General features: G+C 49.5%; 1 protein-coding gene across 1 annotated transcript in view; it reads right to left on the reverse strand.

Moving 5' to 3' along the window:
• AZIN2 (antizyme inhibitor 2) overlaps positions 1-21867 on the reverse strand; it is a 33532-nt gene extending 11665 nt beyond the window's left edge. Inside the window, exons 1-8 of the mRNA XM_039230025.1 lie at positions 21683-21867; positions 20828-21000; positions 19194-19367; positions 10405-10577; positions 9301-9429; positions 8358-8523; positions 6632-6794; positions 5296-5408 (exon numbers count right to left, since the gene is read on the reverse strand). Of these exons, the coding sequence (XP_039085956.1) occupies positions 5296-5408; positions 6632-6794; positions 8358-8523; positions 9301-9429; positions 10405-10577; positions 19194-19367; positions 20828-20932 (1023 nt within the window). The 5' untranslated portion in view covers positions 20933-21000; positions 21683-21867. The remainder of the gene's footprint in view (positions 1-5295; positions 5409-6631; positions 6795-8357; positions 8524-9300; positions 9430-10404; positions 10578-19193; positions 19368-20827; positions 21001-21682) is intronic.
• Positions 21868-22408: the final 541 nt, after the last annotated feature.

A 22408-nucleotide genomic window follows, 5' to 3' on the forward strand; every position in this document is an offset into this window, starting at 1 on the left:
CCAGTTTTATGTGAGGGATCCTATCAGATTCCCCATCCTGAATGAGTCCCTAGGAACACATGCAGGCATCAAAACTGAAGATCAGTGCTACAAGGATTCAGCATACACTCCCAGAGAGAAAGCCAGTTTCAGAGTTTTCTCCCTGGGTTAATTAAGTCATTTGACTCATATTTGAATAGTCACTATTTTATGTGCTTGGGACACACTGGTGAACAAAATAGACAAAGTCCTTGTCCTGTGGGGTTTACAGTGTAGCAGAATGGAGGCAAACAACAAAATAAAGAAGTACATTACATAGTATATTAGGAGATACTACATGGTAGGAAATAAAAGAAAGAATAGAGTGGGGGAGGGGCAGGCTGCAGTATTATATAAAGTGTAAGGCCTCACTGAGAAGATGGCCTTTGGGCAAAGATGGAAAGGAGGTAAAGGAGTGAGCCCGTGTGGTACCTAGAAGAAAGGTGATCCAGGCAGAAGAGCAGGTGCGAAGGTGCTAAGGCAGGACTGTGCCTGGAGGAGTTTGAGTAACTGCAGGGAGGCTGCCTTCACTGCAATGGGATGAGGAAGAGGGAGGGTGGTGAGGGCGGGGGTCAGAGAGGAGACAGGCAGATCATAGGGGGCCTTAGAAGCCCCCAGAGGTCTTTGGCTTTAATTTAGAGTGAGATGGGAACCAGAGCTGAGTTTTAGGAAGTTTTAATAAAACTAGACATGATTTGACTTACATTTTTAAAGGATCTTTCTGGCTAGTGGGTGGAGACTAGACTGGCTTTCACTCTAAGTGAAGATGCCTGCTTTCACTTAATCTTGACCTCTGAAGGATCCCCTGCTTTCCTGCAAGTCAGGACACTGTTTTCTTTGTTGTCAGTGGGGAGGCTGTTGAAAGTATCTACACTATCATGTTGCTGGAAATAGAAGGCACCCTACTGATTTTCTAAACACAGCACAAAGCTATTGTCAAAACACCACGCAATAGGCTGAACAAGGGGAAAAATCATCAAAAGGTCAGGATAAAGACAAGAGATAGTTGGAAAAAAAAAAAAGAAAACTAGTGTACAGTATGGCAAGGCAGTAATGAAAAAAGCATTAGAAATCATTACTTAAGGATTCTTAAGACAAAAACTACACTTGACAAATGCTATTGCAATACACTCAAGACAGAGTCCTGGCTTTTTAACCATAAATCACTAGAATAAAATACAATGGAAGGTAGGAAAGCCCAATCTTGTCAGCAGAGAAAGGATCTCCAGACAGAGTAGGTTGACTGAAGCTTGTACCCTGAATTTTGGTTCCCAAGATTCTTATAAAACTCCTGTGGTACTTGCCCCATTGGGGTCCCTCCTCACACTCAACTATAGCTTGCATTTATAAAGTGCCAATTCACATTCATTAAATTGTATCTTTACTAAATATATGTCATTTTAGGCCACTCAATGAACGCCTAAAATGTTTATACGTTAAAAAGTCCACCTGGGGCGCCTGGGTGGCTCAGTCAGGTAAACGTCTGACCCTTGATTTTGGCTCAGGTCATGATCTCCTGGTTTGGGAGATCGAGCCCTGAGTTGGGCTCTATGCTGACAGCCTGCTTGGAATTCTCTCTCTTCCTCTCTCTCTGCCCCTACCCCATTCTCTCTCTCTCTTTCTCAAAATAAATAAACTTTAAAAAAAAATTAAAAATGGAACTATCATGAGATCCAGGAATCCTACTTCTGGGTATTTCTCCAAAAGAATTTAAATCAGGATCTCAAAGACTTACTCTCATGTTCACTGCAGCGCTATTAACAGCTGCTGAGACCTAAATGTCCAGTGACAGACGAATGAGTTTAAAAAAAAATGCTATGGATCCATACCCCCAATGGAATATTATCAGCCTTATAAAATAAGGAAACCCTGCAATATACAACATGACTGAACGTTAAGGACACTGTGTCAACTGAAATAAGCTAGTCACAGAAGGAGAGATACTGCATGACTGCATTTATACGAAGTATCTAATAGTCAAACTCCTGGAAACAAAGAATAGAAGCATGGTTCCCAGGGCTGATGGGAGGGAAATGGGAAGTTGATAGTCAGTGGACATAAAATTTCAGCTCTGTAAGACGAACAAGTTCTGGGGCCTGCTGCGCCTATAGGTAATAGTTCTGTCTTACAAACTTAAACATCTGTTACAGGAGTAGATCTTACATTAAGTGTTCTTACCACAATAGAAAAAAAAACTGTATTAAAAAAAAAGAAAAACCTATATCAAAAAAATGGTAACACATGAGTCAATAGAGTAGGTACTTTGCATGGGAAGAGACAAAGGAATGAGGCAGCAAAATGGTAAGAATGCTTATTATACTAAAAAGAAAACAAAGACAAGTTCTCCCATGAAACATTTTTACCCCCAAACTGGGAATCTACTGAAACCATTTAATCTAATGACCTAGTTTCAAAGAAACACAAGGCACAGAGTAACATATTCAATAGCACCGAAGGGAAATCCAAAGAATTCACCAATCAGGAAAATCCAGAATGCAGGAAATTATAAGACCAACAACTCAGTCTCATCAACAAATAAAGAATTTAAAAGAAAAAAACGTTGGCGAGCAAATAGGTTAGGAGAGAGAGAAATCGACCAAATGCAGTATGTGGACCCTTTGGTGCTGATTTCAGCACAGCAACTAAAAAACCCATTTATGAGGCAGGATGATGGGGGATGCTATTGAATTGTTCATTTCTAATTTGATGATGGTATTATGATTTTTCTAAAGTTTTCTTTAAAAAAAATTTTTTAGGGGGTGCCTGGGTGGCTCAGTTGGTTAAGCGTCTGACTTCAGCTTGGGTCATGATCTCGTGTTCATGGGTTCGAGCCCCACATCAGGCTCTGTGCTGACAGCTCACAGGCTGGAACCTGCTTCAGATTCTGTGTCTCCCTCTCTCTCTGACCCTCCCCTACTCACGTTCTCGCTCAGAAATTAAAATAAATAAATAATAAATACATAGAAAACTTTTTTAATGTTTATTTTTGAGAGAAAGACACAGGAACAGAGCATGAGCGGGGGGAGGAGGGTCAGAGAGTGAGAGGGAGACACAGAATCTGAAGCAGGCTCCAGGCTCTGAGCTGTCAGCACACAGCCAGATGTGGGACTCGAACCCACAAACTGAGATCATAACCTGAAGTCAGACGCTTAACTGATGAGCCACCCAGGGCGCCCCAAAAGTCTTTTCCTTTTAAAGATCTATACTAAAATATTTTTGAAAAACTCCCAATAACACTTGTTCTGTAGTTTTCTGTACTTGTCTCATGACATTGTTGTAGCCTGTGTCCTGATCACATGCACACCCCTGCTGAGCAGAGTCGTGTTTCCAAAGCATAGACCATTTTTTTCTCACCTGCTATTCTGTACAGGCCTCAGCATAGTGCTTTGTATACTGAGAGTACTCAAGTATTCACTGAATTTTTAAATGTCTGAATGTCTATTTATTTTGAGAGAGAGTGTGTGTGTGCGTGTGTGCGCATGCCCTCACACGTGCACACCCGCGCACGCACACACACACACATTTGGGCACACAGAGGAGGCGGGGGAGAGAGAGAGAGAGAGAGAGAGAGAGGGAGGGAGGGAGAATCCCAAGCAGGCTCCACACCATTAGCACAGAATCTGATATGGGGCTTGAACCTACGAACCTTGAGACCAGGACCCGAGCTGAAATCAAGAGTCAGACACTTAACAGACTGAGCCACCCAGGTGCCCCTTATTGAATTTTTAAAAAGAAAGAAAGCAAACAACAAGGGGCCAAGCAGTCTCCAACGATGAGAAGTGTACTTTGAGAAGGTTTATGTTTACTATAACTTTCTGTACATTAGGTCCAAACACAAAGTCCTGGGGAACAAAGAGCAGGGATGCAAAGCTGCCATCCTGACTAGTGACAGGGAAGAAGGTGCAGAGATCCCCAGCCGGGCTGGGTCCCTCTGACACACTCCCAACACATTGCAGCTAACTTATTATATGTGCTGTCATATGTCTCCACCACCAGACTGGGGCCCGACCCCGTATCTGGTTACATGGCTGGACCTGGTAAGTGGTTGACAGCCCAAAGGGAGAAAGTTCAACATCATCCAGAGGAGGACCACAAAGTGGGTCAGTCACATCGCAGGGCCTGAGATAGGAACACCAACAGGAGATTAATCAAAACAGAGACCCTGGATGGGGGGGGTGGTAGTGGTCTGGGCCCCCAGTCTTGTTCATCTGAGGAGCTGAAGGGAATGGGGGGTGGGTCAGGATGGCATGTACCAGGAAGAGGGGCACTGGAAGGCGGTGGGGGGGCCCAAGGGGGACAGGAACTGGGAAGCAGCTGCCGCCCTCCTGTATGACCTGGGGTGTGGCTGGCCTGGGCCAGCCCCGGTCCTTTCTCGGTGCAGAAGGATGTGGGAAACCACAAGAATGCAGGCAGGGTTAGCGCATCACAGTGGAAAACTGAATTCCTGAGCACAAACAGGGAGGCTTACTCAGACTAGCTGGAGGAAACCACATTTAACAACCCAGCTACGGAATGAGGACAGAATCAAGTCGTGGCATGGGCACCTGGGGGTGGGGGGCTCCTTCTGCCTGTGATAGACGAGGGGCAGGAAGAGCTACAAAGAGGAGCTGACATCTGAGTGGGACTTGACACACTAGACAAGGTGGAAAGAGAGAGCAAAACAAAAGCACACTGAGCGCTCCTGATGGTCTAGGTGCTGGTTAGGCACTTAAGTTCCCTTCAGCAAAGGGGCTACGCAGACAAAAATACAACGGTGTGCCTGATTGTCTTTCCCCTCTTTGTCCATTCCTATTCCCTTGTTAACCTGCAAAAACCCATTAAAGATGAACTGTTTCTTTTTACTTCTAGAAATTCACTCCAGGGCTTGATCAGGGATGGATGTCAAGATATACTCGCAGTGCTCAAAAACAGGAAACCAAACCACTAGGGTTAGATTCGTTAAAATACTATGTAGTCTTCAAAAAGCATGTTGTCAAAGCAGGTTGTTGCTAATGGTATAGAAAGACCTATACCCTACACTGAGTGGGGAAAAAAGCAATTACAAAACAAAACAATCCAACTTTTTTTATATAAATAGAATACATTTTTTAAAGACTGAGAAATCTAATGTTCAAAGCCTCTATCTCTACATGGTGGGATTATGGGTGATAATCTTCATCCCACTATCTTCTACAATGAATATGTTTTACTTTTTAAAAATTAGATAAAAACACACCCCCCCAAATGTTATTTAAACACACACACAGTTGAAAACAGGCCCACGTGGGAGAGGCTCACCTTCTGTAGGATGGGGGTAGGGCAGGTGCTGTCAAACAGGACTGAGTTGAAGATTCCATACACGCCCTCACCGAGGTGGTACACGATGGTCTTAGGGGTGGAGCTGCTTTCCTCTATGGGGAGGGGAGAGGTCAGGGGCAGTACAAGCAGCAGTGTGAGGGGTGTGGGGTGGGGAGCTGGCACAGTGGTAGGTTCAGCAAGGGTATAGGTAACTGAAGGAAAAAGGCTGCCCCTTCCTCAACTATGGGGTGGGTCCTGCCTCCTCCTATGACACAAGGCTCATGTGCACACCCACCCGTGCAGCTGAGCAGCGCTGCCCAGGACGTATTTCCTGCCTGCATCGAGCCCCTGGATGCCCGGCAAAGGCAAAAGAGCAGCCCAGCCAAACTCAGTACCCCAAGGTGTTAAGCCACTTGCTCAGAGGCACACGACGGGGCAAGTGCGTGAGCTGAAATGAGAAGCCAGGTCTCCAGGCTGGACTAGATATAGCAATCACCCAGATGTATAAAGGAAGCCAGAAAAATGTCATCTTTATACACACACACACACACACACATGTGCGCGCGCACAGGCACACGCGTACACACACACACATGCACACACAGAAGACATTCTAGCGGAGCCCACCACCCTGCCAAATGGGTTCTCAGGGGAAGACATGCAGACCTCAGCTCTCCTGCCTATGGTCCTAGAGCAGAAGACAAAGCCCCAGGATCAGAGTCTCTGACCCTCCTCACTCGGGGGTGCTGCTGGGAGAACTGATCTATCTGAAAAGGCAAGGATGAGCGCTGATGTTGCAGTGTGGGCCGAGAACCATGAGTCAGCCCAGCCTGAACTCGAATCCAGGCACTGCCCCTTACCAGCCGTGTGACTTTGGGCTAATGACTCAACCTCTCTATGCCTATGTTCTGTCATCTATTAGTAGGCTTAGACAAATATAAATTGTTATTAATTATTTTCATTATGTTATGAGAAGCAGTTGGATGAGTAAGAGTCTGTACTTTGGAGAGGAGACAGACATGGGGTCAAATGCAGGCTTTACTTTTTCCTGTTAAGCAATTCCCTTGTATTCTCTTTGGCTCTCAATTTTCACATGTGTACAATGGGTTAATAAGGTGTTCTCCCTGAGGTTGTTTTCATCTCAATCTTCATAAAATATAAGCATGCATAGGAAAAAACAATACTAAGTAAGTGCCTTGGGGGTAAGAGAAGACGTGGTTGTAAGTTTCCCTAAAGCAAGGATCTACCCGTCAGAGTCCCCATCCCCTAAAACCAGACCAGTTACTGTCCCTAGCTTCAGGAAAAAATGGGGCTGTGCTGCCCACCTGGTACTTACCGTCCCTGCCAGGCTGGTCCAGAAGAACCTCCTTCTTGGCGATGATGCTGACTGCCAAGGTGAAGGCCGAAGTCACATAGTAGCGCCCCAGCTTGGCAAGAATGTCCACGCCACAGCCCTCTGGGAAGTACAGGTCCAAAGCCGAGTTGATCACAGAAGCAATCTGGTGGTGGGAGGGGTGGAGGACAATTACACGTTTGAAATGTGGGTCTCGCATCCTGAGGACTTCCTATAGCTCCAAGTGTATTTCTTTTTTTTTTTTTAAGTTTATTTATTTTGAGAGAGAGAGAGAGAGAGAGAGAACACAGGCAGAGGAGGGGCAGGAGAAAGGGAGAGAAAATTCCACGCAGGCTCCATGCTGTCAGCACAGAGACCAATGCAGGGCTCGATCCCACGAACCCTGAGATCGTGACCTGAGCCAAAGTCAAGAGTCAGACACTGAACTGACTGAGCCACCCAGGCGCCCTTCCAAGTCTATTTATTGAAAGCTTCTTTGATTTCAGAAAGAAGGACTTGGCAGCTGCTAAGTTCCCAGCTGGGGACTGCAGACAGTTGGCCAAGAAGGCGGGAGGCACACAGAGCTGGGTCAAGACTCTTCTATTCATGTAAATCACTTATCTCAACGCCTCCATTATGGGAAGAGGTGTGCTCGATTCCAGAAGCCCTAATATGGAACTTTCTTTTATAAATGACCAATCTGTTAAATGACACATTTTTCACAGAAAACAAAGAGAAGAAAAAAGATCAAAATCGCCCTTAATTCTATCATGCAGATTGTTATCATTGCTAACTTTTTGCAGTAGCCCCTTTCTTTTTTATACAAATGCCATTTTTATTATAAACATAATAGGGATATATATATATATATATATATATATATATATATATGTTTTATAACCTGTTTTATTCAACAGATTCTGTGAATGGCCTCACATGGAAGTCGTACAAATGTTTCATCATTTAACCAGTTCCTGAGTGTTAGATGGACCAGGAAAGTCCACGGGCCTTTTGTTACGAACACTGCTACAATGCTCATCTTTGAGGCTAACTCTTTGTGTCCATCGGGGATTATTTGCTTAGGGTCAGTCCCTGGATGTGGATATTCCAGGACTAGGCACTTACTTAGGAGAAGCGACCTCTAGTGGTTGGATTGGGGATTGCGATGACACATTTTTCTTGATTTCATCTCAAAAGGAGTAGACAAGGTGGGCTTTTCCTTTTCTCGCCCTCCCATTTGATTCCTCATCAGTTCACCCAAGGAGGAATAGAGCGTACCAGGCCCTCAAAGAGTTTTAGGACTTAAGCAAATAAGAGTGGTTAAGCTTCAAATATCTGCATGGGTTACAGACAGGCCAGAGCTGGGACTCAGAAAGTGACGTAACCTCCAAGAAACTCAGTTTGCTCAGCTGTAAACAGGGCTACTAGTAAGATAGTCCAGGGCCTCCTAGGTGGCTCAGTAGGTTAAGCATCAGACTCTGCACTGACAGCAAAGAACCTGCGAAGAACAGAGATTCTCTGTCTCCCTCTCTCTCTGACCCTCCCCCACTCATGCTCTAGCTCTCTCACTCTCTCTCTCAGTAAATAAATAAACGTTTTAAAAAAGATAGGCCAGATAAAGCACCAAGCACAGTATACAACACATTGTATGTGCTCCACTCACAGTGTCCAGTATGCCCTCTTCCACCCTCCACAGAGCCTAGTATCATGCATCTGACCCCAGAGTTACCTCTTCGAATCTCACTTTGGTCCCCTCCAATCCAGGGAAGCCACCACCAAGGTCCAGGATGTGCATCCTGTGGCCCAGCTCAGCACCCATTTCAAACACAAGCCGGGCGTCTGCGATAGACTGAGTGTAGGCCTCAAGGTCAGGGCAGCCACTGCCAACGTGAAAACTGGGAAGGGAGGAATAGCCCCGGCTTACATGCAGGGCCCCAGGTGCAACCGGCTCAGCCCCAGCCGGGAGCAACCTTGGACATGGACACTGTACCCATTCTACAGATGCAGTGACTGACGGTCTGGAAGGTTAAACACATTACCAAGGGTCTTGTGGCAAGTGAGAAGTGGACGAGAGACTAGAGCCAAGGTCCCCTGGTACTTGGTGTCCCTCCCATCCCTTTGTGCTGCCACCGGGGCTGAGCTTTCTGGAATGAGGACCAGGGCCCTAGAGTCAGCCAGGTCTATGTGTACCTGTCTGTTGGCGGTGTAGCCTGCCTGTGCTTTGGTTTCCCCACCTATAAAGTGGGGATAAGATCCCACAGGCCTGTGGGATAATGTACCTGAAGCATTTAGCACAGTGCCTGGCATATCCTAAGCACGGGATCAATGAAAACTACACTGTTAGGTCTTTATTATGACTTCTTCCATATCCCTGCAAGAAAAGAGGCAGAGCAAAGATGTGGCTGCACAACCTTTGGCCTACAAGTTGGTATAACTCCTGCACAGGTCTCTCCTGGAGCCTCCGAGGACAAGACCTTGTGGGGACCACGGGGTTGAGTCCTCGGGACACTCCAAACCTTCTTTCCAAAGAGAGGAAGCTCTCCAAAGGCAGGACTCTAGGCCCAGGGGCAGGCCCTCCTTGAGAGGCCGGGAGGGGGCGCTCGTATAGAAGTGATTAATTCTTGGGAAAGGGGCGCAGGCCTGGCAGGTCGGTGGGGCCTCCAGGCACTCACCTTACACCCACCACCTCCATGTGGCTCCTCTTCGCATTTTCGAGCAGGTGTCTGCAGGATTTCAGCGACGCCCCGAACTTGAAGCTCAGGTGGCTCGGGGAGTCCTCCGCAGCGATGTGCAGAACCATCCTGAGGAGACAGGCACCTCTGCCGGGTGGACCCCATCTCCCCCTACCCCAGCCACGGCCTCTCTGAGCAAAGGGGCGTGAGCTCAGAGCTGCCCGCCCCGCAGGTTCCTGACCCCTGCGTGTCCCTGCACTGCCGATCAGCCTCCAGGGCCTGGCCAGGCCATTCCCTGGATGTCCTCGGGCCCAGCCCTAGGCCCCTGCCCTGGTCCCGCCTCTTCAGAGGCAGCCTCCACACCAGCCAGACTTCTCCAACTTTTCTTGCGTGAGGGCCACCACCTTTTAAACAGTCTTATTGGAAACCCCAATATCATGTAAAACAGACAAAATGGAAGCTGCTTCGGGTGAACCAGAGTGTCCGATCACCTGGCCTCCCCAACACCTCGAGGAGGCCCCACCCCCAATCTCCAGGGTGTCAAGTGATCATGTGAAAGCCACAGCCCAAGCAGAAGTCCAGCCCTGGCCCCTGCCAGAGCCCGTTGGCATCAGGCCCCTGCCCCTTGTGACCGTGATGACCAACATTGACCGTTGCCCTCACCCCACACGGTACGTTCCAGCCACACCAAACTTCTCTCATCTCTCAAACACCCATGCCGTTTCCAACCTCCATGCGTTCTTTGCATCAGCAGTTCGCTCTGCTGCACTGTCTGTGCGCCCTCCTTATTCTGTCTGCCCCTCGGGTGCACCTCAAATGTCACCTCCTTGGCACAGCTTTCCTGGCCACCCCCCGTTGCTCTCTCGGCCCATGACTTTGACCTCCATGACACCGTGGGCTTTGCTCTGCTTGGGCCGTCGCGGTTATTCTTGCCTCTGTCCTAGTCAGGCCCTGGCATGCTGGGTCCAGTGAGGAGCGCCCACCCCAACCTCCTGTGACTGTGGCCGGGTCCAGGGCAGGGTCCTCTGCTCCACCTCTACCCCTCCCGCCCCCGCTGTCCTCACACTCGGCCCGGCCTCCCCACATGAGTGGTTCTCAGCTTACTTGGCACTGGGGTGGCTCTTTACCACCTTTGCCAGCTCCACCTCGTTGTCAAAGCTCAGCAGCCGGACCCCATGCTTGGCAGCGTACTTGATCTGTGCAATTTGCTTACAGGGGTTGGCGTAGATGATCTTACTGGCGGGGATGCCAATACGCTGGACCAACTCCATCTCTGCCTGTGGGGTCCCAAAGGTGATGGTGAGGAGGCTCAGGGCCTACCGGGCCCACAGAAGCCGAGAAGCACAAACAAGGGGCAAAGTCATAGCCACGCATGGGGAGGTCCTTAAGAAGGGGGCTTCGTTTTTACACAACAGATATATGAAAATGAGGACTCACGCAGGTTCACCTTTCTTGGACAGGCAAGGCTGCCACAGACAGTCATGCAGGTAGCGCACTGTATAACTGAGGGGAGGGAGGTCCCATCCACAGAGAATACATGGTAGATTTATATATTTGTCACAACTTCCCGGCAGTAAAGCATCTCATCCTGACAAAATCAGTATATTCATCATAACAACTGTCTTCAGGGATACATTTTCTAATTCACACGAAACGAAGACACGATATGCAGTCACAACGGCCCTGACAGTAGGCATCTGACACGTTTCCCTGACAGATTTAATGTTTAAAGAGTATTCCTTGATGCACTGGAAAGTTCACAGAACCAGATCATCCCACACCCACACCCACGCCTGCTGCGTGGATAGCACTGTGCTGGGTGACTCTGGCAAGCCCCTCTCCCCAGGGGGCCTCCTCTTCCTCACCTTTCCAGAACACCGTTTCATGAGATCGTTGCATTCATGGTACCATGATGAAGATGAGAGCAACCATCATCACTGAGCACCTACCACAAGCAGGCGCCAGATTAGATGTTAGTAAACCTTTTCTGTAAAGGACCAGTGGGCAGGTGGTTTGGGCCAGTGGGCAGGTGGTTTGGGCTCAGCGGGCCATGTAGGTTCTGTGACGATTACTCAACACCAAAGCCGCCAGAGAGAGCACATGAGGGAACGAGCACGGACGCGATCCAGTCACGCTTCCCAAGATCAGGCAGTGGCCTGGGTGTGGTAACCATCCATGATTTGCCAACCCTTGCTTTGGATTAACTGCTTTATTTACCCCTTAGAACAACCCCATCAGAGGAGTACTGGATCCACTCTATAGAGAAGGAGACCGGTACTCAGAGAGGCAATTGCAGCAACAAGGAGGCAGGGCCAACTTTCAAACTCAAGTCTGACTCTCCACAGTTAGGGGAAGGAAGTCAACACGAAGCCAGTTCTGAAACGCTATAGCAGACACAGGGCCATCTTAGGCCAGCCTGAGTTTATAATAAGACTCTAAGGGCGCCTGGGTGGCTCAGTCAGTTAAGCGTCTGACTTCGACTCAGGTCATGATCTCATAGCTCGTGAGTTCAAGCCCCGTATCGGGCTCTGTGCTGACAGCTCAGAGCCTGGAGCCTGCTTTGGAGGCTGTGGCTCCTTCTCTCTCTGCCCCTCCCCTGCTTGTTCTCTGTCTCTGTCTCTCAAAAATAAATTTAAGAAAATTCATAATAAGACTCTAATTTCAATTTAGCAACTTTTCAGCACAAGGTACTACTGTGCATTATCCGATGTGATGCCGGTAACTGTCCTATGAAGTATTTATTGGCCACAGTTTACAGAGGACAAAATCGAGTTCAGAGGAGCCCACCTGCCTGCCAAAACACAGCCAGTAAGGAGCAGAGTGGGACAGGGCTGGGGTTGCTGCCCTCACAGCTTACTTCCAAAAACCCTGAGTCTGAGTGGGTATGAAAACATGTGATTTCTTAAAAATGCTTGTTTGTTTTTGAGAGAGAGAAAGAGAGAGAGAGACAGTGTAATGAGCAGGGGAGGGGCAGAGAGAGACAGAAACACAGAATCCAAAGCAGGCTTCAGGCTCTGAGCTGTCAACACAAAGCCCAATGAGGGGCTTGAACTCACAAACTGTGAGATCATGACCTGAGCCAAAGTCGGACACTGAACCCAATGAGCCACCCAGGTGCCCTGAAAATGTGATTTTGCTCCCAGATTCGCCACATGAGGTAAGAAAAGAAGCAATGGTAGCAATTTGGGACTTGTGATTTAGTTTTGATTATAAATACTTAAACAGTAACTATTGTTACTCATTGGAGAATTACCATATGGCAGCCATTGCATTAAATATTTTATATACATAGGGCATCGGGGTGGCTCAATCGGTTGAGCATCTGACTTCAGCTCAGGTCATGATCTTGTGGTTCAGGAGTTCTAGGCCCGCGTTGGGCTCTGTGCTGACAGCTCAGAGCCTGGAGCCTGCTTTCAGATTCTGTGTCTCCCTCTCTCCCTCTGCCCCTCCCCTCCTCATGCTCTGTCTCTCTCTCCCTCTCTCTCAAAAATAAATAAAAACATTTTAAAAAATAAAAACTATATTTTATATACTCTTTCACTTAATCCTCATCATAGTCTTATGAGACAGGAAAGAGAGACTCAGAGAGGTTCAGGGACTTGTCCAAAGTCACACAGCTTTCAAGTGGCAAAGCCGACAGCCCTGCCAGACTTTAGCACAACCAGCTCTTAACCACAATACTGTAATGGAAAATTCAACCTCGATGCTGAGTTACAAGTGTTTCTGAGTCTCTATTGAGATGCCAGGCTCTGTGACTGGTGCTAAAGAAAACAAGTGGCGAGTAAAATAAAGTCTCTGACCCTGTGAAGCTTTCAGGCTGTGGGGAAAGTGGCACGGGAGGCCCAGGTGTGAGGAGTGAAGGACAGCCTTTCTGAGGGTCAGAAAAATAGGCTGAGCCCCGCAGGAGGCCGTGCCCAGGTGGAGAAGGAAGGGAAGAATGTTTCTGGTGGAGGAAACAGCCCGTGCACAGGTTCTGAGGCAGAGTGTGCTCGGCCTAGTCAAGGACCAGAGGACGCTGGAGGGGTCTGGGGGGGGGGGGAGCCCAGTGGGGGAAGATGAGGTGGCAGGGAGGTGGGTTGATGTGGATTTACATTCTACCCTATGAGTCGTGAGAATCCGTTTGAAGGGTTTCAAGAGGGGAAAGGACGTGGTCAGACGTGCACTTCAAATGCAAGGTTTAAATGCATGTCGCTCTGGCTACCATGCGAACTTGGGCTCAGGAAGGGCCGAGAGGACTCTGGGGAGACCGGTCATGCTCGCCCTGGGTGACATAACAGATGGGGGAGTTGTGCCCCGGAGGCGGGGCTGGCGAGCGTGGTGGTGGATTGCCGCAAGTGGGCACGTCTGACTCCATGCCCTGCAGGCCGAGGGGCCCTTCTCGAAGGGGAAGATCAGGAGTGCGTTTGAACACACTGGGTTCCGGGCATCCTGTGGTATCAAGTCAGCTGCTGGATATAGAAGGTCTGGGCTGGGGGCCAAAACGTGGGAGGTGGTGGCATCGTGATGGCATTTAAAGCCGTGGGAGGAGATGAACTTCCCTAAGAGGGGGGAGAGTTGACAAGCAAGGGGGCCTGAGACAGAATCCAGAGGCGCTCTCCCACTTAGAGAGCGGGAAGTCGGGCATCCGAGACCTGTGGGGAAGGCAGGACAAAGAACGCGTCCAGAAGGCGGGGATGATACACTGATTATAACATCATTGCCGGCACAGCGAACCTCGTCTTGCAACTTGTGTCTGTACAGGGGAAGGGTGTCGGGGGTCAGAGGTGCCCCGTGCAGGGGCGGGGCAGGTGCAGAGCCGAGTCCTCCATCAGCCGACTTGCTGTGGAAGTTTTTACAGCCGGGAGCACAGGTGATTGTTGATTGATTTTAAAAAGAATATGTCACCAATGGGGAGTCGCCATTCAGTGGACATAAAGTCCCAGTCCTGTGAGGTGAGTTAAGTCCCAGAGATCTGCAGAGCCCTGTCTGTAGGAAACGACACTGTACCGTACACTTGAAAATTTGTTAAGAGGATAGATCTCACATTAAGTGTTATTATCACAGAAACATACAGACAGACAGACAGTCACTATGCTGAATGCTGTTGAGAGTCAGGATAATAAGGGGACCAAGGAGTGTCCCCAACAAGGTCGAAATGCATCGACGTGGACAGATTTCCGACACCCTCTGCGTTTAAAGCTATTGAGACAGTGTCCACCACATAAATATTTTTTATATTTTGTGTATTTTCTATGGATCATATTTGTAAGTATTTTTTAAGTACCGCATACCCACCAAACTCAAACTCATAATGATTATCTATGGAGACATAAAGCTGATGGCCTATGTGTGTGTGTAAGTGAATTGGTGTATTATTTGAATAATTCAAAGTGAGCGATTAAAATAAAGTGCCTACTGGATCCTAGAGATCTCTGGGGATGTTGGTAAGAGGAGATTCCTCAGAGCAGTGACAGTGGCAATGGGGATGCAGTGGCTCAGATGCAGGTGCTAAAGCAAAGAGCCAGAGGCGCACAGACAGGTGAGTGTAGACAACTCTAGCTGTCAAGTGGGAGCATGGAACTGGGCCGGGGGGTGGTATGGAGTCCCGGGAAGGATTTTTAAGAGGGGAGGATGCTGGTAGAGACTGCAAGAGAAGACAGGATGGGGTATGGGAGGTGACAGAAGGTCCTTGAGAAGGTGGGTGGGTGGATCAGAGCCCCATGCAAAGCGGGGCCTGTGCCCTTGACCTGTCTGTTGGTAACTGTACACCCAGCCCTAGCTCAGAGTCCTCAGTCAACACCCGCCAAGGCATGGTGCTGCCAAGCGTAGCCACTAGTGATGTCCCACCAGAAGAGGGCAGCCTTGGCCTTTCAAGAAAAGCTGTGCATCCCAGAGCCATCTCAGTACCTGTACCCAAAGGCTAGTGACTTTCCCGCCTGCGGGGAGGGGCCTTGGCCTCTCCCAGCCCAGGTGCTGGCTAAAGCAATGGTCACCAACTGGGGCCCAGCTCTGCCGTCCTCTCCCCAAGGACAATGGAAAGATGCAGTGAGAGAGCTGGAGACCCCCCTCTGCCACCCGGAGACCCCCCCTGCCACTGGCCCTACGCAAGAGGCCACTTCCCAGTGAGTCGCTCACCCTCTGCGCCTCCTTGCCCATATGTTAAATGCTTCCTCTCACAGGGCTGTTGTCAGAATCAGGGTAAGAATACTTACCTCACAGGGTTGTTGCAAGAACAAAATGAGATCACGTACAGAAAACGCTCAGCAAAGTACCTGGCGTGACAGAAGTGCTCAGCAACAGTACATGCTTTTAATGTCCCTGTGGACTTCCAGATCCTTCTGAGCCCTAGCACCCTACAACTCTGCTCTCTGTGGAGGCCCTCCCTGAGGCCAGAGGGCCAAGCGCAGGGCCCCACCTCTGGGTTTCCAGATGCACAAGATGAGCCAGGGTTGGGTTGGGTTCTGTTCTTGACCTCTAGACCAGGAAGGCTGGAGAAGGATCCCCTTCCTCCTCTCCCGAGCAGAGCCCCAGTGTGCCACAGGGGGAGGTCCTGGCCCTGCTACCAGCAAGCTGTATGTGGTTGGCCAACAGTTTCCTCAACTGTAAAATGGCTCTTGCTCGCTCTCTCTCTCTCTCCCCCTATGCCCCTCACAGCTTCATGTGAGACACGCACAAAACTAGGCGTACAAAGCAAGCGCTAATGCAAAGAGGCTTCGCAGTGCTGATAGAGGTGGACTCAGCTATCACTCACTAAGAGTATGAACATTCATCTTTGATAAAGATGAACCTTCTCGTTCTCACTGTGCCACCATGGAACACCTCTTTCCCACCCAGAATTCTCCTACCCATGTCATCCTGCCCAGGCTAGCTCTCCTTCTTTCTCCTCCAGGGTCTCTTTCTAGAATCCTCCTCACTAACCAAGTTAAAGAGGAAATTAAAAAGCACATGGAAGCTAATGAAAATGGTAACACCAGAGCCCCCAACCTCTGGGACGCAGCAAAGGTGGTCATAAGAGGGAAGTACATAGCAATCCAGGCCTTCCTAGAAAAGGAAGAAAGGTATCAGACACACACCCGAACCTTACACCTTAAAGAGCTGGAAAAAAGAACAGCAAATAAAACCCCAAGCCAGCAGAAGACAGGCAATAATAAAGATTAGAGAAGAAATCGATGCTATTGAAATAAAAAAGATGGTAGAACAGATCAATGACACCAGAAGCTAGTTCTTTGAAAGAATTAACAAAATTGATAAACCCCTAGCCAGTGTGATCACAAAGAAAAAGGAAAGGACCTAAATGAATAGAATCACGAATGAAAGAGGAACCATCACAACCAACACTGCAGAAATCATAAGAGATTATGAGCAATAACATGCCAATAAATTGGGCAATCTGGAAGAAATGGACAAATTCCTAGAAACATATAAACTACCAAAACTGGAACAGAAAGAAATAGAAACTTTGAGCAGACCCATAACCAGTAAAGAAATCAAATTAGTAATTAAAACTCTCCTCCTAAAAAACAAGAGTCCAGGGCAGGATGGCTTTCTAGGGGAATTCTACCAAACATTCAAAGAAGCATTAACACCTATTCTCTTGAAGCTGTACCAAAAAATAGAAATGGAAGGAAAATTTCCAAACTCATTCTGTGAGGCCAGCATTACCTTGATTCCAAAACCAGACAAAGATCCCACTAAAAAGGTGAACTACAGACGAATTTCCCTGATGAACATGGATGCAAAAATCCTCAGCAAGATACCAGCCAACCAGATGCAACAATACGTCAAAATCATTATTCACCACGATCAAGTGGGATTCATACCTGGGATGCAGGGCTGGTTCAATATCCGCAAAACAATCAATGTGATATATCACACTAATAAAAGAAAGAACAAGAACCACATGATCCTCTCAACAGATGCAAAGAAAGCATTTGACAAATACAGCATCCTTTCTTGATAAAAACCCTCAAGAAAGTAGGGATAGAAGGATCATACCCCGAGATCATAAAAGCATATGCAAAAGACCCACCGCTAATATCATCCTCAATGGGGAAAAACTGAGAGCTTCCCCCTAAGGTCAGGAACAAGACAGGGATGTCCACTCTCACCACTGTAACTAAACATAGTATTGGAAGTCTTAGCCTCAGCAATCAGACAATACCAAGAAACAAAAGGCATCCAAACCGGCCAGGAGGAGGTCAAACGTTCACTCTTCACAGATGACATGATACTGTAGATGGAAAACCCAAAAGATTCCACCAAAAAACTGCTAGAACTGATCCATGAATTCAGCAAAGTCGCAGGATATAAAATCCTCCTCAAAACACTCAGCCTTATTGCTGACAAGGATTTAAAAGGAGTTCCCCTAAAAACAATCATTACCAACTATTTTAAAAAAATAACAGTAATGGGGCATCTGGGTGGCTTAGTCAGTTAAGCGTCTGACTCTTGATTTCAGCTCAGGTCATGATCTTGCGGTGTGTGAGTTCGAGCCCTGCATCAGGCTCCGTGCAGAGCCTGCTTGGGGTTCTCTCTCTCCCCTCTCTCCGTTCCTCTTCCCTCACCCTCAAAATAAATAAATAAACATTTAAAATTTAAAAAATAATAATAACAGTAATGACAACATCACAACACAACACCCATCAGGTTTGCTCTCATCTCAGGGCCTTTGCACTTGCTGTTTCCTCTGCCTGGAATGTTCTTTCCCTAGTTATCCACCTGGCTTGATCCTTTGCTTCCTTCAGGTCTGTATTCAAATTTCAGTGAAGCCTTCCCTGGCCAAACTGTATAAAAGTATAATCCTTCCTCCCAACATTTTCTACTTCCCTTCCCCACCTGAATTTTCTCCATAGCTTTGACCATCTTATAAAATAATATCGATTTTCCTGATTTAGCTTGCTTTTTTAGAAAGCAAGTTCCATGAAAGAAGGGCCTTTTTTGTTTTATTTCATTCATTCACTAAATCCCCACCTGGATGGTACTTAGCCCCACAGTCGGTGATCAAAAAAGGTTTGCTAAATGAATAAATATGTCCATAGTTATACTCTGAAGAAAATTTTATAGCTTAAAGGCTTTTATAAAGGGGCGCCTGGGTGGCTCAGTCAGTTAAGCCTCTGATTCTGGCTCAGGTCATGGTCTCACAGTTCACGCGGGGTTTAGGCCCCGCGTCGGGGTCTGTGCTGACTGCTCAGAGCCTGGAGTCTGCTTTGGATTCTATCTCCATCTTTCGCTGCCCCTCCCTGACTCGTGCTCTGTCTCTCTTTCAAAAATAAATAAACATTAAAAATTTTTTTAAATTAAAAAAAGGCTTTTATCAACTAAGAACAGGATGAAAATAGATGAGCTAAGCGTTCAACTCTGGGACAAAGGAGCCTGCCCTGCTCAACACTGTAGTGTCAGCCCTACTTACACATTGACTAGCACATTGTAGTTCAACGACAATAGTAAATGAGCAAAGTAAATCCAGACACAGCAAGAGGCGATTAAGACAACAGCATTAATCGAATGAGAAAGGCAGCAAAATTGGCAACACAACAGAATTCTCGAAGGACTAGTTGAGAAAATGTACTGTCACACGTTAATAAGACTTATTAAAAGGAAAAGAAAACCATGATAAAAAGGTGTTTTCGTTTTGTTTCCCTTTAATTGAAAGAATACCATGAATAACTCTATGCCAAGAAGCTTGAAAATCTCCTTTAAAAAGGAGACCCACCTACCCAGAGGCACACAAGGTTCCAATTTAGAACTTCCATGCCTGCTTTTCCCTCCCTGATCCCTTGAACCACCTCCCAAGTGGGCGGCCCTTCCCAGAGGGGACCCCTGCTTCCCCGGGGGGCCCACCCGCAGCAGCCCAGCCATGTGTGTGCTGAGCAGGCAGCGAGGGGCAGGTGCCAGTGAGGGGGCCACAGGCTCACCTTGTTGGCACAGCTGAAGCCCAGCCCAAGCTCAGCCAGGACCTTCAGCACACCTGGGCTGCTGTTGCACTTGACAGTGTAAAAGGGCCGGACTCGCGGCAGGCACTTCAGGAAGCAGAAGTGCTTCCTCATGACAGCACCCAGGTCAGCCACGAAGAAGGCAGCAACATCACCCTGCATGAGAAGGGTGAACGTGAGGCCGCGCTCAGCCCCTTCCCGGTGTGGCCCATCTACAATGCTCCCAGGTATTCACCCTGAGGCCGCCTCTAAAAGTCTCTGCACAGAAGGCAGCCTCCTCAGCCTGCATTCGAGGGGGGACGGGGATTGTGATCTGGCTCTGACCCCTCCCCTAGCTACAGCTCCACGCTGGAGTGTCTTTCCCACCTCCAAGCTCTTGTTCCCACCATGCCCTTCACGCAGAAGACCCTTTCTCCAAAAAGGTCTCCAAGTTTTAGCTCAAATGCCGCCTCCTCTGAACCAATAAAGCAACTCTGCCTTTCATGCTCTCGTTGCATTTAGCGCACACTCCCAAAGTATCAGAACTGTGTGCGAATTCATCCGATGCATCCCTGTGGGCCAGAGCTATGGCCTGCAGCCCACTGTCTTCCACAAATAGGTGGTCGCTGACGCCTTGAGCTAATCCCACTGCACTGCGCCCCATGCCTGTGAGCTGGTCATCAGATTTGCTGAGGGCTCACCGTGGATGAGGCTATGGGTGAGACAGCATCACTTAAACCCTCACCGGGACTCAGTTTCCCTTTTATGCAACACTTTTTTACTCAAGCCCATTTGGTGTCTGACATTATGCTAAGGGACAGAGATGACCAGATGGGGCTTGGGTCTTGAAGAGCACAGAAAAACCCTTTAAGAAATTACGAGCCCGTTCAATAAACTCGACGGGAGTTCCTACAGAATGCAGTGGAGGCCACGGAGAAAAGGACATTAAAACAATCCGCCTGGGAGATTAGGAAAAAGTAACCCTGATGAGTAATGAGGAAGGAGAGAAGCAGGTAAGAGCGAGAGAGGCCAGCAGAAGGGCATTCCAGGCGGAGGGAACAGGCCGGGGAAATGGGGTGGTAACAGCACATGGCATCACTGGGAAATACCAGTAGTGGTCGGGCTGTGATGGAGCTGGAGAGGCGGTGGGGAAGCTGGGAGAGGACTGTGAAGACAGAGCTCTGGCTTGACCCGGCAGGCAGTGGAGAACCGTCACACAGTTCTGAGTTTGAGCGTGGCTGTGATATAGTAGGAGCGGGCGGGAGGAGGCAGGGAGGAGGTGAGAGAGACTCTAGAGAGATGAGGCCTGATCTACAAAGCCAGGGCCCCAGAAGACCACACTGGCAAGTCGTGGTCAGAGCTTGGTGATGCCCCAAAGCAGGGGGTGCGGGGGAAACAGGGTTCCCAGGTTTCTGACCTAGAGGGTGGGGTGCTGTTCATCAGGGCAGGGCAGGCAGGAAGGGCAAAGTTTGGGGACAAGGACAAGGAAATGGGGATGCAATGAGCCCGTGTCTGGCCAAGAGCCGGGACTGGGCACCAAATTAGTGAAGGAAGACGAAGGCCAGAGGAGTCCTTGGGGAGAATGCGCTGGGCCTGCACAGGGAACAGGGGACCCACCCCCACTCCCAGCGGCTCACCGCGGTGGCCTGTGAGGCCCCCAGCGTGAGCTCCTCCAACAGGTCTCGGGTGCTGAAGCCCTCCTCCACCATCACAAAGTCCGTTTCGCTCAAGTAGCCAGCCATGCCGAGGAGGAGGAGCCGATGGGCTGGATGGAGCCGCCGCCCCGCCGCCTTAGAAAGTATGCAACACACTGCAGGGAGGGGAGGTGCGGAGTGAGGGAGCCGCTGGAGGGGGCTGCCCTCCACTGCTCTCCACTGCCCTCCCTGACCTCCCCAAGCCCGGGGCTCAGTCCTGTCACACCCACATGCCTGGGGAGCTTAGGTTCACTGGGAAGTGTGGGGACGATCAGGAATCCTGGCCTGAGACAATGCATTACATGCCTAGATGTCACTCACTGCCTCTCCGAACCTCAGTTTTCCAATCTGTTATATGGATGGATTATTTTGGAGGTCCTTTCCAGTAGTGAAATTCAGGTTTTAGCAAAAGGGGAAAGAAGGACAGGGAACTGGCAAGCCAGGAAGCTCCAGTGGGGAAGTTTTCAGGGGACCCTCAGTCTTGACCACGCCCAAATAAAGAGGCTGGGCGTGGCCCCACCAAGGAGTCTCAGCCCAAGAGCAAGAGCTTAGATTCGAGTCCTCCCTCCGCTGCGTGACACTGGCTACTCCCTGTCTCCTCTGGTAGCCTCAGTTTCACCGTTTGTAAATGGAGGGCCAGGCTGGTCCTGACGTGCTAGGATTCTAACCAAGCGTGCATGGGGCCACATGGTGTGTAGGGGTTGCGGGCTCCCGGGCGGGAACCCTAAGGCTGAGGTTCTGTCCAGGTGAGCCCTCCCGCATGCAGGGCCGAGGACCCGCCCCCCCACACCCCCTTACCAAGCCCCGTCCTCCTTCGCGGGGGCCAGAGCCAGGCGTGCTGCTAGGGGGGGTCGCCGGTGACCTCGAAACTTGTGCAACACCCCGAGGAGGAGTGGCAGTTGCGGAGCCGAGGCCCCTGCTGAGAGGAGGCAAGGGGGCCGGGGGCAGGTCAGCACTGGAGCCGAGGGCGCCCGCTCCCGGAGGCTCCCCGAGCCACTCCCCGCACTCGCCTTAAAACGCATTTACACGGCTTCGGCCCATAGGTCTCCCCAGCGAGTGAATCGGATCCTCGGCGCCTCCGCTCGCCCGCTCCCCCCGGCTCGGGCCCCGCGGCCTGCGCCCCGCCCGCCCAGCAGCCACCGACCCCACGCCCCGCCTTCAGGCTGCCGTCCGCTTATATAAGCCCCGCCCATGCCCCGCCCCTGAGGGCTCAGGCCCCGCCCGGCCCGGCCCCCTCCGTAGCCCTGGCAACCGGGTGCCGCCATCCCATTGGTCGATTCCGACAAAAAGCATTGAGCTCTGCCACCCTGCTCCGCAAACCTGAGTAAGCTTCAATGCTCCCGGCTGCCCCACACTGGGAAATGGGAACAGCAGGGCGGCCACTTGAGAATCCCTAGCGCCTACGCGGTGGGACGCTTAGATCCTGGATCTTGGATGTTAGCAGGGGTCAGGAAGCCAGGAGGTTTCCTATTTGCTCCGGGAAATCTTTTCTGTGTCTACCTCCACTCTCTCCTCCTCTGGTGA

The sequence above is a fragment of the Hyaena hyaena genome, unplaced genomic scaffold, assembly GCF_003009895.1.
Source record: "Hyaena hyaena isolate Hyena2069 unplaced genomic scaffold, ASM300989v1 scaffold_3, whole genome shotgun sequence".
NCBI lineage: Eukaryota > Metazoa > Chordata > Mammalia > Carnivora > Hyaenidae > Hyaena > Hyaena hyaena.